The sequence below is a fragment of the Anoplopoma fimbria genome, chromosome 13 (genome assembly GCF_027596085.1).
Source record: "Anoplopoma fimbria isolate UVic2021 breed Golden Eagle Sablefish chromosome 13, Afim_UVic_2022, whole genome shotgun sequence".
Lineage (NCBI taxonomy): Eukaryota > Metazoa > Chordata > Actinopteri > Perciformes > Anoplopomatidae > Anoplopoma > Anoplopoma fimbria.
The window spans coordinates 8,074,704-8,089,938 of record NC_072461.1 but is presented as its reverse complement, the minus strand read 5'-3'; the positions used below and the strand labels follow the sequence as shown (position 1 = coordinate 8,089,938).

At 41.9% G+C, this 15,235-nt stretch overlaps 2 protein-coding genes across 3 annotated transcripts in view; one reads left to right on the top strand and one right to left on the bottom strand.

Annotated features, from left to right (window-relative positions):
• Window positions 1-226: 226 nt before the first annotated feature.
• On the top strand, window positions 227-3,695 carry selenop (selenoprotein P). The gene is made up of 5 exons (XM_054611447.1): window positions 227-336; window positions 852-1,075; window positions 1,451-1,663; window positions 1,753-1,870; window positions 1,982-3,695. Exons 2-5 carry the CDS (start codon window positions 873-875, stop codon window positions 2,636-2,638), a joined length of 1,191 nt encoding a protein of 396 aa, XP_054467422.1. The 5' UTR covers window positions 227-336; window positions 852-872; the 3' UTR covers window positions 2,639-3,695.
• A 3,054-nt stretch (window positions 3,696-6,749) lies between these two features.
• Window positions 6,750-15,235, bottom strand: part of ghra (growth hormone receptor a) — a 37,673-nt gene continuing 29,187 nt past the window's right edge. For both annotated transcript variants that reach the window (XM_054610175.1, XM_054610174.1), the window contains exons 6-10: window positions 14,792-14,945; window positions 14,535-14,628; window positions 14,260-14,329; window positions 12,032-12,264; window positions 6,750-11,935 (exon numbers count right to left, since the gene is read on the bottom strand). In XM_054610175.1, the coding sequence (XP_054466150.1) occupies window positions 11,167-11,935; window positions 12,032-12,264; window positions 14,260-14,329; window positions 14,535-14,628; window positions 14,792-14,945 (1,320 nt within the window). In that variant the 3' untranslated portion in view covers window positions 6,750-11,166. The remainder of the gene's footprint in view (window positions 11,936-12,031; window positions 12,265-14,259; window positions 14,330-14,534; window positions 14,629-14,791; window positions 14,946-15,235) is intronic.

Below are 15,235 nucleotides of genomic sequence, written 5' to 3'. Positions count from 1 at the left end.
TAGACCGGCCACAATAAAGAGGCAACTGTTTCTCCTTCTACTGAAGGAATTTGTCAAACTGCCAGTTGCTAGAAAACAATTACCATTAGAATAAAAAAATTGGATCCTGTCAGCAAGGGGATTTCATGCAAGCATCATGAGATTTCAATTTTTTTTTTACTTGAGAAAAGTGTTGGCGTCAACATGCAGCAGGGGCTGAACTTTGTCCTACCTCCAGATAGAAAAACAACAGGCAGAGTATAAAAGGAGGGGCAGTGGAGGAAGAGACTTGTTTTTGTAGAAGGAGCTGCAGCAACGCAGGGCTGAGCAAAGAGAAGGAAACTTTTTAACCAAAGGGTAAGTGACAGAATTCTTTGCATTTCATCAAGTTGCATAAAATGCAGTAATAACTTGGGCGACGACATGTATTTTTGCCAGTCTTGCATGTGGTAATACATTGCAGAATTTTTTTTCTGCAACATTATGCTTTCAGCACTCAAGCAGGCTTCCTGTTCAATTACGTGCTGTTTCTTTGTGTTAACTGTGTATCCACAAGCTTAAATTTGTACAGGAAACATGATTTGGGAACCTTAGATAAACTGCTTCGCTCACTCTGATAGTTGCACAATCTTCTATAGCCATATACAATCAGTTTAAAAGGATTTGTAGAATGTAAAAATGGTAACCCTTCTCTGACCTTTTGTACAATTCTACCACTTTTGTCTGCTGAGTTTGACCAATCTCTGATGTTCTCCCCTCCCTCTTTTTTCCTCTCTCCCCCCTTCCCTCTCTACTCCCTGCCTCCCACCACCACTATCCTATCTCTCTCTCTCTCTCTCTCTCTCTCTCTCTCTCTCTCTTTCTGTTCTCAGTAGTGAGGAGGCACCACAGTTATGTGGGCGTGCCTCAGCCTGCTCATCACTCTCTGCCTGCTCCACGGGGGCGGTGCAGAGACTGATGGGGGTGGGCCTCGCTGTCAATTGCCTCCGGCCTGGAGGATAGGGGATGTGGAGCCAATGAAGGGGACGATGGGCCGGGTGACGGTGGTGGCCCTTTTACAGGCCAGCTGATTGTTCTGCTTGGTGCAGGCTGCCAGGTGTGTGCCAGAGTCCACCCTCACCTCTTGTGATGCACTTCTGTCTTTCAAGAACAAATATGACTAAGCATTGCATCATCACAGGAGCCCTAAATCTGTGGCAAAGCATGACATTCACACTGACTTAGCTTGTCATGAAGTGTTACAAGAATGATATTAGAAATTTAACAGCGTCAGTTAAACTTTATGGCCCATTCTGCAAGGTTTGCCAAGTTGGCAGGCAAGGTGTGGCTCAGACTTGTCCTTCCTACGCAACAAAGTTCCCCGTCAAAGAAGTCCATCCTGTTCATGCTTGTTTGTTAAGCAAACTATGGAAAATGTATTAACAACTTTGTCGTTTGAGTTTTAAAGTCTGTTTTTCCCTCCTCTGAGCAGAATGAACGGCCTGCGCCAGAAGCTGGAGAGTCAGGGTCTGAAGGACGTGGCCTACATGGTCGTTAACCAGCAGGGGGAGCTAGCACAGCGCCTGCACACCATGCTGGCACAGAGACTGTCAGAGAACATCACACTCTACAAACAGGACGAGCAGCAGGCCGATGTCTGGCAGGCACTCAGCGGAGAGAAGGATGATTTTCTCGTTTATGACAGGTTTGTTACCTGTATAGTGGATAAAAAAAAAAGCAGGTGCTTTAATTCTTTCTGTTCCTCACCATGTTTTTCTACCTCTTTGCCCTCAGGTGTGGCCGTCTCACCCACCACATCTCTCTTCCCTACTCCATCATCGGGCAAGGCCATGTTGAGGGCGCGATCAAAGATGCCTATTGCAGACGCACATGTGGGGACTGCGTGCATGAGGTACAGACAACATATAACTGCAAATATATACATTTTTAAACAAGCATAAGTCCTTAGATGGTATGTTTAGTCAAAGATAAGCTAACACACTTATCCATTTTTTTCCCACAGAGCACTGAGACACCAGAGGAGTGCACAGGGAAAGCAGACCCACAGCCTGGCGCTGATGCTCCCCCAGCTGTAGAGGAAGACACTGAGCTTGGTCGCCATCATGGACGTCACCATGGCCATGGCCACCATGGTCATGGCCACCATGGTCACGGCCACCATGGGGATAATCATGGTGCTCAGCCCCATGGCCACGATCAACACCATGGTCATCTCCACGGAGACCATGATGGTGCTGGCCAGCAAGGTGTAAGACCTGTTTATGTGCAAGATGGGGGGGGAATCCAAAGGCAACAACCTTTCGATATAGGCCAGATGCAGCAAACAGTGCACATGCACCAGATGCCACAGGGGGCCCTCGAGGCCCCTGTGAGGCCCTGAGTGCAGGAGAAGGCCAGGTGAAAGTCCAAGCACAGCTGACAGTGGACAGCAGGCTCTGACATTGAAGCCTCTCCCAAAGCCAGCTGATGCTGACACTGACGCAGGCTGTTTGGCGAAGTAGGGGGCGAGGAGCCAGTCGGTCTGTGACACTGTGATGAGGCGCTGCCCGCCTCCTGACAGTGACACGGACTGACGGGCGTTGCAGCCAACAATGTCAGGGAGACCTGACAGTGACGCATGCCCCCCGCTGCCTGACAGCAGCCTCAGCCAGCCCCTTGAGCCTGACCCCCCGGTGCGAGCGGAAGATGAGAGCAGCTGTAAGCTGACTCTGATTTCAGCCTCATATTAGACCATCCAGAAACACCGGGGCCAAGCGCTCTGTTTTACCAACAAGTATTACCCTGGGAGAGGGCGGGGCAACCCCTGACAGCATGCATGTAGGATAAATGAACATGAGTCCAACATCACACTGATAAAGATTAAATATTGCCAATGCTTTGGCAGCTTGTTAACTCGTCACATTTGGCAAAAGTTATGCTAATAATTTGATTGGGCCTTAAAGAATATATGCCGTGTTTCACCTGTTCACCATGCCTGTGTCAGTGGGTCGCCCTCGTCCTTTCTCAGGAGTGAATGTGGTTGTCATGTTCATTAATGGCCCCCTCCATTTTGCTCTCTCCATCCTTTATGAAGCCAGGCGCAGAAACTACGCTCTAGTGGCGTCTGTATGAAGTCAGGCAGGAGAGAGAGGAGAGGGTAGTTCATGAACACGATAAACACGTTAAACATTTCAAAGTGAAGTATCAAACAATATCGAGGAAAAAGGAAAAATATATAAAAAATTGCGAAAAAAAGAAAACCAAATGACATCAGATTGTATGAATTCTTTAAAGAATGTTATAGTCAAAGCCACATTTTTGTTTGGGGAAACCTGAAAAGCACTGAGCCGTTACTGGGAAAACAGTCCTTAAAACAAATTCAAAAGGAAGCCTCTAAAATGTATGAATGACTTTCATTTTTTGTTTTGTTCTTAAAGCCTGCAAGCTTAAAACATACATATATCAGACATATCTTTATCCACAAACATGCACATTTGAAATGCTGAGTGCTTAGCATTGCTTTACAAGGAAAAAAACCCAAAAAACTCAATTGATTGTAAAAGGGCAGAGGGAAAATGAGAGTGAAGCGATGATGTTGGAATACACTCTGTACTCAATGATGGTTTCCGCGGAAAGTTTAAAGTCACCGTGAAAACCTGATGCTTGCACAGAGAACTGTATTTTGTTAAGGCTGTCAAACATGGAAACTGAGAGTTGAATAAAGAAGGTTGAGTTACTTTTTGAGTTTGTGAGTGTGTCTTCACAACAGGCAAAAACATTTTTCATGTACTGGTCAATTTTGAGTTTTAGGTTATTTTGCCTCAATTTACTTCAGACTAGTGTAAAGAAAACAAGCAGTATACATAAAGATGTTTATATTACTACTTTGTCTAGTTTTTGTCTTTGGAATTATACATAATTCACCAAAAGATAGCATTAGATAATGATAACTGTCAACTCGTTGCACGTGCCTGAGAAGTTGGAGGCATGTGACTTCAACAAAGCAGAGGGATCATATTACCCACAATATTTGAACATTCATAAGCTCCACAAAAGTCTCCAGCATGCTGTTTAGGTCCAATAGACAGATCTTAAATCTGTTAGGGAGATAAAAACTGTTTTCACTAAAACATAGCTGGTATTTATATAAACTGTTCTGCCAGATATCAGCAGATGGCGATGAAGGTCTAGCCTATAAATCACCAACACTCTCAACAGCTGACTGTGGAGTTTGCTGATGGAGCTTGTCCACTTACTGGCCTCATAACAGCTCACCACACTCTTTGTCAGACTTTTTCATTCTGATGAATTACTCTTGCATTTTCAAAGATCATGCACATTAGCCATCTTTGTCTTGTTTTCCCTTTGCAAATGAACAAACGTGTGCAATCTCAAGTCCGGTAGTTCAAACTATGCTGATTTTACACATGTAACATATGTGATGAAAGCGAGCTCTGATCATTTGAGAAAATTATTTCACTTAAGTTAAACTAATCTAAAATGGAAAAAAAGAACAACCATCCTGTTTAGTCAGATGTGGTTTTACATATTTTGGTTCCTAAACTATTCAGCTGATTTGTGACATATCTGCATACCCACATTATAGATTGATGATTCATCCCTTTTTTGTATTGATTATGCTCCCAAAAGACTGTAAGAAAACCCCTTTTATTCCATCTAAAGTAAGATATTTGGTTTGTTATTATGGTATAGGGTGATTGTGATTGTATATGTAGTGTTGTTTAATACTCCATCATCAAGAGACAATTTTGCCTCTTTTCTGCAATATTTCTTATATACCGTAATTACATCAACTTACTGGTCAAAAGCTGGGAAACTGTCTTTAAGACTTAGGGTGCAACACTCTCTCCTGAGTGTAATGAATCTGAATAGCCTGTCTGACTCTGTGTCTGAAAAGGTCAACAGGCAACCGGAGGTAATAAATGAGGCCGGGTGGACTGCCTGTGTGGGCGTAATTGGGCTGAAGATCCAATACAGGGGAACAGTGACTTATGGGTAATTACCTGCAATGTCCTGAGACGAAGAACTGTGAGTGGCTGTCTCTCTGATTCAATCAGCCCCTCACAGAGCAGTGCAATACACAGCCTCTGACTTAATTGTCCAATATGCTTTCCCCCTGATGCACGTCTGCTCCTGCAGCCGTTTCCTCTCCACTTACTCCGCCGCCAAGAGGGGAAAATCACGCACTTGTGAACTCGTTCACACACACAAAGTGCCCTTGTGTTGCTCACAAACAAGTATGCATTCTCAACCCTGCAACCGCCACAGAAGCACACAGTTTTTCAGACACACAACTCTATTTGTATTTAAACTCTCAGACCGCAGTGGGCTGTACATCTTCTTGATTAACATCTGTCACTGAGTGCTGATCTGAGCTGACTTTTTACTGTGCTGTATGCTGCTCCTGTATTTTCAATGACCCAGTTGGCAGTGAGTTAAGAGGTCTTATGTTTGGGGAGTTGCATTTTAAATTGAATCCACGACTGAATTCTGTTCTGAATCACAATAAATAGCATGATATGGATAACCCAATGAGATCTCATTTACTTTTGCATTTGCAACACTAATATATAAATATTGGTTTAGTCAAATACTGGGTCCAATTTAACGCTAAACCTACAACCATATTCAACACACAAAGGACTATCTAAACTACAGTAAGAAACAACCATCATAGCAAAATGTTAGCTTTTTTCTTCTCAAAACATTATTAGTTATGTAATTATTGTCATCTGAAAAAAACAACATGTGGTTATTTAAGGAAGGTAGCAGTTCATTTTTGTAACAGGCTATTTGAACTAGATATTTTATAAGCATGCATTACATTACATTACATTACAGTCATTTAGCAGACGACTTACAGTCAGTAGTATATTACATATCATTCACCCATTCACACACTGATGACAGGCTACCATGCAAGGTGCCACCATCAGACTCTAACTAACATTCATGCAACATCCAGTCCACACCGATGGCAAGCCTTCGGGAGCAACTTGGGGTTAAGTGTCTTGCCCAAGGACACATCGACTGCCGAAGCCGGGTATCGAACCACCGACCCTCTGATTGGAGAACTACCTTGCTCTCCACTACGCCACAGCCGCCCATGCAAGATTTCCAACTACTAACTGAACTTGTCCTGGCACTGTATGACATTCTCATTGTTTTTTGTCTGTTGATCTTTTTTTTTTTTTTTTTTTTTTTGCTGTTTAGTGTTAGGTATGTGACTAATGCTTTTATGTGCTTGTGTGAATCTTTCATGCTGCCGTCATGATCAGGATCCCTTTGGAAAAGAGATTTTAAGGCATAATGGGACCATCCTGGCACAATAGAAAATAACAGAGTGCCCCAAACCCCCTGATAGGGTGTGATACTTGAAACTAGGACCCATGGCAAACATAAATTCAATAAATAGTTCCATCTATTCAAACTGAATAGGCAGGACTGGGTGCTTTCGACTGGGATCTCCCACGACCCTAATACATTAGTAAATTTTGGGGTATTTTTAAAAAGCACTAATTAAAACAGAAAACAATGATACAGAGTCATGAAAATGTGGACTGAGATAGTAAAGCAGCTGTGAGACATGAATACAAGTGTACCTCTGGGGTCTGCGGGGACTTGGTAGGATTAAGGTTAAGGTGTGTTTAGAAAACACGTTAAAATTATTAGGAAAGCAAAATGAACAATTTAAAACACACCAGTTAAAATGAATTCTTAAATGTTTTTAGTACAACTGATGACAAAAAAAATACCATGCACAAGATGAATAAGATGCTGTATATACATTTATTGTGTAACTTGTTGAAAGCTCATTGATCACACATACAACACCAGAAAGGCTCAACGGGTAACAATAGAGAATATAAATCATCAAAGATCAACACAGTTCTCGGTCTCGAGATAAACCGCAGGCAACAGACAAGGACAGTGGCTCCAAGGTCAACGGGGTCTGGAACTATGAGGCAATTAATGAAGCCGATCCAAGCTGATAAATTATGGTGTTGAGTTTTCCCACACTTGCCACCGCAATGCAGCTGTTTCCAAACTCTGACAAGGAGAATATTTCCAGTTTAACGAGCCTGGATGACACACGTCGGAGAATAACAGCGCACACATTACTCACGGCGCCCCATCCGCTGTGGTCGGATGAGGTGGTGGGGTGATCTGAGGGCTCTAAGCACACCAATAAATAACACACGGGTAGAATCACAGAGAGGAGCCACTGAACATTGTCATTAAAAAAGCCAGCCGCTGCACTCAAGTCAACAATTAAACTATTTCACCAACAACCTGAAAAATGTCTGGCCCAACGCTCAACAACCAGCACAAATTCCAGCACTCAAGATTTCTTCCAGGCTTTCACAGAGTGACAAAAACCAACCTTCAAAAAAAAAAAAAAAAAAAAAAAAAAAAAAGTTTGGAGGCCAAAATAGAACACTGTAGCCCCTTCAAATGCACTTTGATAATAATGAAATGCATAAATCACAGAGTCAGACAACTGCAATAGTGTAACTTTACAATGTAACTATTTCACTGTTTCCTATATTTTGATATGACTTCATAAAATACTATATCTATCTGCTCTACGTATCCATAAATCTTATAGCAAACATTAAATACTCCATTACAGTACATCATTCAATCAATCTGGTAGTGTAAAATATGTCCCATTAACTGTGTTGGACACAAAGCTTATCGAAGGTTCCTCATTGTCTGATTATTGTGCTGAATAAAAACATAATGCTGTTTTAAAAAAACAGGTAAGTCATACAAAATCTGAATACTATTTTTAACATCATATATGTATATATATGTGTGTGTGTGTGTGTACAAAGTGCTTGCTCTAAAGTGTCTGTAACATTTATAAGCTTGAAATAACAATTGCAAACTATTACACTAGGTTAACAAAGAGCTCATTGCGTACTGGCAAAAACCTTCGCAGACACAATGTAGTAAACACCTGTACAGTAAGCTTGAAAAAAAAAAAAAAAAAAAACCTCCCCATTTCTCTTCCTCTCTGTAACCTTTACAAAAAACGCTTTCAGTGATTTAACTTTTTCTTGTTTTTACAAATTTTCCTCAATGTCGTGATTACGTTGCATATTCCAGTTTGCACACATTCACAATCACCACTGTACAACTGAAACCCAACCTTAGTGGTGCTTATTTCTTTTTTACCATTATCTGATCGTCCTTCATGTACACTGAGAGCCTAGTTAGGATCTCTCGATGGGTGTAGATACTGAAAGTTGGATGAACATCTTTAGGCTGGACTGTATTACATCTTGACTTTGGGGCAAAACTGTCCTACTGTTGCTACTGATAATGGAACAGATAGCTGAACCAAATCATACCTCCCCATTTCTCCCGGGCAGCAGGCCATTTTCAGATATCAGCATCATCCAATTTGCAGTTTGTTATCTGCAAACGTCCACACGACACAGTGATTCTCTTTCTCGTTGCATTCTCTTGAATCACCCCATCCCAACCGCAGTAAGGCTAAATGCAAGAAAAATACATGTACCGAGCAGCAATATATTGGGATTAGTAACAATAATGACGTAAAAATATATATATATATATACACACACATATATGTATATATATATATATATATATATACTTGTAATTTTACAGCACTAGTGAATATATTAAGACATTTCTGCAACAGCTTTGACTTGCTGGTATCATCAGCACAAGGCAGCAACAACAGAACACAGACAGAGGGACAAAAAGTGAGAATTGGCACATATCTATAACATTCACAGTATAAAAAAAATAAAAATAAAGTAATTTGATTGCTCTTGCTTTGTCTCTCTTCATCATGGGATTGTCCGATACAAAATACCTATTCTATCTGCTTATCCAGCTTATCTCAAGGATGAATCCAGGGCGACATGATTCAAAGGCAAGTATGTTTTGTTGCGATGTGATGTGCTCATTTGGAGGCTGCCTTGATGTTATTCAAAAACAATCCTTCCAATTCATTCATAGATTTGCCGTAATGGAAATTCGTTGCATTTGTTCCATCACAAAACCATCAGGAAACCTTTATAAGCCGAAGCTTTGATAGCTTGTTGTGTACATTATGCTATGCTGCTGTGTTTGTCGTTGGCATAATGTCAAAGTCTTTATGATGAGAATGACAACGTATACGAGGAGAACCTTGACAAAAGGTGTGATCCCTGCTACCCCACTCACCTACACAGGCTATTATAAAAAATGCTTGCATTGTCAATGAACCAAGGGCAGCTTACACTACAATCTAATGTGACTAAATAATTGATTAAGCAACAGATTCTGCCCACGTTTTTGTCCTTAATTTTGGTTGTTCTAAGAAAGGTATGAGGGGGCAAAGTAATCGATACATAATTACACACATATTAAGGTTTTCTGGCAAAAATACAAACTCTCTATCTATGTAGTTGTCTCTCTATCAATCCAGAACTTGGAACTCAAAGTCTGTCAACACCAGCCCTGACCAACATTTCTGGTTTGAAAAATTGTGGTCAGTTTTACGAGCGTGAACGCAAATTAGCAAATTATGGTTTAACCGCCTTTAACCCATAAAACTATTGGCTTTGACAGAATTCAGCTCATCGTGTTTATGACTAAGGCAAATGTTTTTATGTAGTGTGTGTGTGTGTGTGCTGTGTTAGTGCATGTGCAGGTTTTTAGTTTGGTAGAGACTTTACACCAATTCACCTACACATAGTACAATAATGCATAAATGCAAAATTCCTAATAACGTAAGCACGCCATAGCACATAAATGGCAAACTAATAACACTATCAATAGGCACAGGTTGTTAAGCCGTGTACTCGGCAGATAATACGTATAAAAATGTTAGCTTACTTCAGCTATTACATACTTTCACAGTCTTTCCAACTTGTTCCAGTTGCTGTCCCTGCAATAGCGATGCAACATGAGAAGAATACAACTCCCAGGGAGAGAGCTCCCTCATTGAGGTTTCAATCAAGTGTCTATGAGTGGCTGCTGGTTTTTAGAGGTGGCTGCTGTCACAGGATGAAATGCAACAACAGGCGTGTCTGTGTCTCTTCCCTTCTAATTAATAACTGTATCAATGGGCCCTCGAGCAAGGCACTTGGTGGTGCTCGGTGTACTGCAGCACTGTTTGCACTGAGCGGTGAATGAATCTGTAAAATTCATCTTTAAGTATGACTATTCAGCACTGTAAGGGATATGTTCTTGCAGAATAAAATGGAATGAGTGATTCCATGCTGGGACATGTATAATCAGTCTGTTATATTCAATGCATTTTCCCTTTTATTTGTCACCTCTACTTCTACCTAAAATAGTGATTTCCTTCATTAAATATCCCCCAAGGAAGGAAATAGATTAAATAGTTTTGTCCCAGTGACTCATCTCTCAATCATCTCTTTTTTTTAGTTGTTGAAAGTATTTCTCCTATTAAACTCTATTGTGACTGTAGAAAAATAGAGAAAAAATATCTTGACATCATATAATCTAAATTTGGCCACGTTGTCATGAAAACATGAACACCATTAAACAAAATGAAGCCAGGAATGCAAGGTTAAACTGCATAGTATTTCGACCGTATTTTAGGGCGGAATTCTCCTTTAACTACTGACAAGATGACACGACGAGACAATAATACAAAATAAGCCACAATTGAGCGGCGAAGCATCTCTGCCAGCAAGAGGTATCAACGGCGGCTTCTTCTCGGTGCGGTGCGAAAAAACATGGCTAGAATGTGCTTGTCTCCTCCTGATAAATCACATACTGACATCTGTCTGTAAGATTTAAGACTTCAACAATGCCATTGCTCTTTACATTATTAGCCAGAGGTGTAATGCGATCCAGTGAGCGAACGCTTTTTTGACTTGTTACAATCACAATCTCGGCCTTTTATCTGCGTGTGTCAAAGAAATGGAGCAAAGTGTGAATTTGGTTTGTGGGTGTTTGCTCTTGCACCAAATTAATTGACGTAGCGGATGCAAAAGAGTCCACAGCTTGGTAGTTTTTCCCGTCTCTCTTTCAGCACCCTTTGAAAACAAACACCTGTACTCAAACATCCACACTGTGGGCTGCGAGTTATTTGGTTTCCAGCAGGAATCAGGTAGAAACAGGCTCTTGTGACTGCAGGGGATGTCCTAGTCAATCATTCTTACACTTAAAAAAGGCCAAATGGCATTGTCATTTTCACGGAGACAGGTTCCCCAGCAGGTCTGGGGTGATGTACCCCACTGGCATGGCAGGTAGGGCTTTGAGCGGGTGCTGTGGCAGGCAGGGAGGGGGAGACTGGCGGGGAGGCGGGTTGAGGAGCAGACTGTGCTGACTGTCCACCTCCTGTACCACTGTGTAGTCTGCAACTGGGGCAAATAACTGGGATTGGGGGGAGTCAGGGAGAATGTAAGGGGATTGGTTGTCCTCCGCTGTGGCTGCAGGTTTGGTCTCCGCTGGCTGAGGGTGTATGGTTTGATAACCCTCACCAGGTATGGTGGAGCTGGGGGGAGTGCCGATCTGCCGGGCGTTGCTCTCTGTGGTGTAGCTGCCTCCTTCGGGATCCACTACCAGCAGCTGAAACTGCAGCTCTTTCACCTTGTCTTCCTCACTGTCCTCGTCGCCTTTGTGCTCTTTTCCCTTCTTTTGGGTCTCCTCCTCTGCGCCCGAGGTGCTCTCCTGGATCCTGAGTTGCTGGCCAGGAGACAGCACAACGCCCCCGGAGGGCATCACATTGCTGACTTGGGCATAAAAGTCTGTGTTGACCCAAGTCTGGGGCCCTCCGGTTTGGGTCTGGACGAGGGGCCTCTCGCCTCTCTCTGGAGCCGGGCCTTTTTTCACGACATCAAGGGAGGCTTCGCGGTCCTCGGGTTGGCCAGGCAGCAGGGTGGCCATCAGCATTAGGGTGTCTTGGTCGGGCAGATCTGGGTCGTAACAGCTGGCCCGGCCTGAGTCATCATCAGGGTAGCTGGTGGGAGAGGGAAACAAGAGTATGTCACATATGTAGAGACATCTGGCAGTATGGAAACACAGCCTCGACTGTACATGAGAATCTGCTCAGTACCTGACGGCATTGGAGAACCCAATGTTCATGTGGTGGCTGACGGGTTGGGGCAGGTCCAGAAGCCTCTGGGTGTCTGAGCCCTGGTTTTCCTCCTTCTCCCCAGTGTCTGCATCCTCAGCATCCACCTCGATGAACTCTACCCATGGCTCGTCTTGGTAGAAATCGGCTGCATAAGTGGGCATGCCTCCCATACCACCACTCGGGATAAAATTCAGCTCGTTCAGCTTCCCTTTCTGCATGTGCACAAATATGCATTTTAGTTTGTGAGGCAATCAGGATGTAATGACTTATTCATTCGTTTTAATTGTGACTTTGATACTAGTTGTACAATTGGAAAATTAGGCATCATTGTTTTATTGCATTTTCATTTTTAAATTGGATTTAACATTTGAATTTTGTCCACTGTGTAGAAGGTTAAGCTTTGGAAATGAAATGTCGAATGCTGTTTTAATTTAAATTTTCAAATGGTAAGAACACAAAATAACGGCATTAGTGGGACTTAAATATGGCTCTCCCAAATAGAAAATAAGGTTAAAATGGTTTTATTATTATATTTTAATATGTACCACTGTACAGCCAGCTACGACCGAGAAAAGTAAATGTCAAACTACTTTTCCCTTTTCTGTTTAAAACGCTTTATACAACTAGTGAAGATGAAAATGCAAATTGTATTATTGCATTTACATTCAAATTTTTACTAATAATGCATACAGTGTGGACGTTATAATGCGAGTGCTGCAGGGGGTGGCAAGGTCTTGTAGGCCAGCCCCAGAAGTTGGCTTTGCACTGGTTCCCTCGACAAAAAGCCAATACGATTTTTACATTGGATTTAGGATTATTGCAGAAAATATTCTCTGCGGCAAAAAAACATTTATGATACTTACACATTTTGTTCAGCAAGATAATCTTTGCAAATGAGCACCACCTCTATGATTTTTGAAGCATAGAAGCAATTACCAAAATTAGGGGTAACAGAACTACAGTACACAATGAGGCTGTGAAGGCGGAGTAGTCTCCATTAAGACTTTCTGTCTAATTTAGTAACTTGTAAGCAACCGCCTTTTTTAACACACGTAAAAGCTACTAACGAATTTTGCCGTGGAAAAGAGGCAGTGCCAAGTGCCAGTCTCGAGCCTGTAACTCCAGAGAAAGCAGGAAGAATCGTAGAAGAATTGTAGGGTTACAATGATCTAAAATAACCAGGTTATAGAGCTTTAATAACTTTTTATCTCCAGTATAATATGTTAAACACTCATGTGGGCTGGTCTGAAGCATTAAACCCCCTGGGCCGAAAACGAGTCCCACTCTGGCCCTGATGCTTTGTGTTTCATCTTTGTCTCAGCGTGAAATAGCAGCATTATTATTGTATTTTTTCCTATAAGCACTTTTTTTTCTGATGTCCAGTGGTAAGGGTGTTTTGTAAAGATCACACAGGCTGCCTGTTAAATGCATCCCACATCATCCGTCAATAACACACCCACAACACAATGCCGAACCGAGACCCTCTTCATATCGTATTATCCCTCAGTGGTACTCCTGTCCTTGTTTACGAACAACAAAGTGCCTGTTTGCTTTGAAAATATTTATGCTTTTATTTGATAGTTGACAAAGAAGGTAAACAGGCCGTGATCGGGAGAGGGACAGTGGGTGGTGCGATGATTACGTGGCCTAACATGCCTCAGCCAACTGACGCCCCACAGTGTCTGTTTTTAATCAAAATTACAATGGAAATGTAATAAATAAATACAGAGTGGTTACACAACACTTTATATAATCACTTTCAGAATAAACAAAGCACAACCCCATGTGTTGGCTGCCGCGAATTTCTTGAAGTTGACAATATTTTTGTATCTCACTACTAGTACAATTTGAAGTGAATGACCAGTATTGGATTAATGAGAGTTTAAATTTATTTAATTACAATATAAAAGACAAGATTTGTTTTGTAAGATATATGCATAATTATCCAGTAAAAGTCACTAAGATGTACAGTGTGGGACATTTTGCGGTTGAAATACAAACTTGTCAGTGCTCTCTGGTGGACTGGTGGATAATGATGGCACTGTTTTAAATTGCCACAAACATAAAGCATCATTGGCATCTTTAGGACTGCCAATGGAACACCAATGTGTAAGATAAGATAAGATAAGATAATCCTTGGTCAGGAATCTAGTATTTATGAGAAAAACCCTAGAAGAGGCAGATTCGTAACACAGACATAAATGTACCTTTAGCATCTCTGGATCGATGCCTTTAATTTTGGGTGCAGGAACCGGTGGCAACAGAATCACCATCAATCTGCAACGGCGGGGGAAGAGGAGGGGGACATGATGAAGATAATCCTTTCACACCAGGCTGAGTCCTGCGTTGCACAGTGTGCGCTGCTGTTTTTTCAAACATCTCGGGTATTGTAACTGCCATCGTTAATGCAATAGAAGTTTGAACGCGGTTTTGACGGTATTGGTGTACATGCATGAAAGAGTGAGCGAGATTCCGTTCCTACCTGTGCTGCTGAGAGACGACAATGAGCATGATGAGTATGAGGATGCCCACAATCCCCACAAAAGCGAGAACCAAGGTTAGCGGGAAAGTAGAGTCTACAAGACAGCATGAAACAGAACCAATCATCATCATCATCATAATCATCATCAAAACTACAATGTTCCCGGTTCAATGATGTGTTCACACCCCCCCGTCTGACCCGAACGAATCTGTGGGTCAAATCTATTTATTGCATTTTTATCAAATGACTGATCTCACCTTTGTTGGGAACTTCCGTCACATGAATGAAGATGGAGTCGCTGAACTCTCCAAACTTCGTGAAGGCCTGCATCCTGCAGCGGATGTGCACTTCGTACTCTTTTCCTATGTGCAGACCAAAGATTGTCTGCTGGGTTTGCGGCTGCATCTCCAACTGATGTACAGAAACACGAGGGAAGAGAGAGAGAAAGAATAAAAACACAGAAAAGGAATTAAAAAAAATAATTTGGTGTGTATTTTAATTAATCCGAAAAAAAGGGTTCCGCTCTGTTTATCAAGATAGAAGAGGTCTAGCTTTGGTTTTGGTAAATATAACAGTGACCTCTCCAAAAGTGAAATTTTTGAGGCATTTCATATACATTAAACGGAGGACATACTGTTATAATGGAGGGCTTTAAAACAGTTTCCAAGGCTTCATTTGTCACTGGCTGGCCCCGCATTACT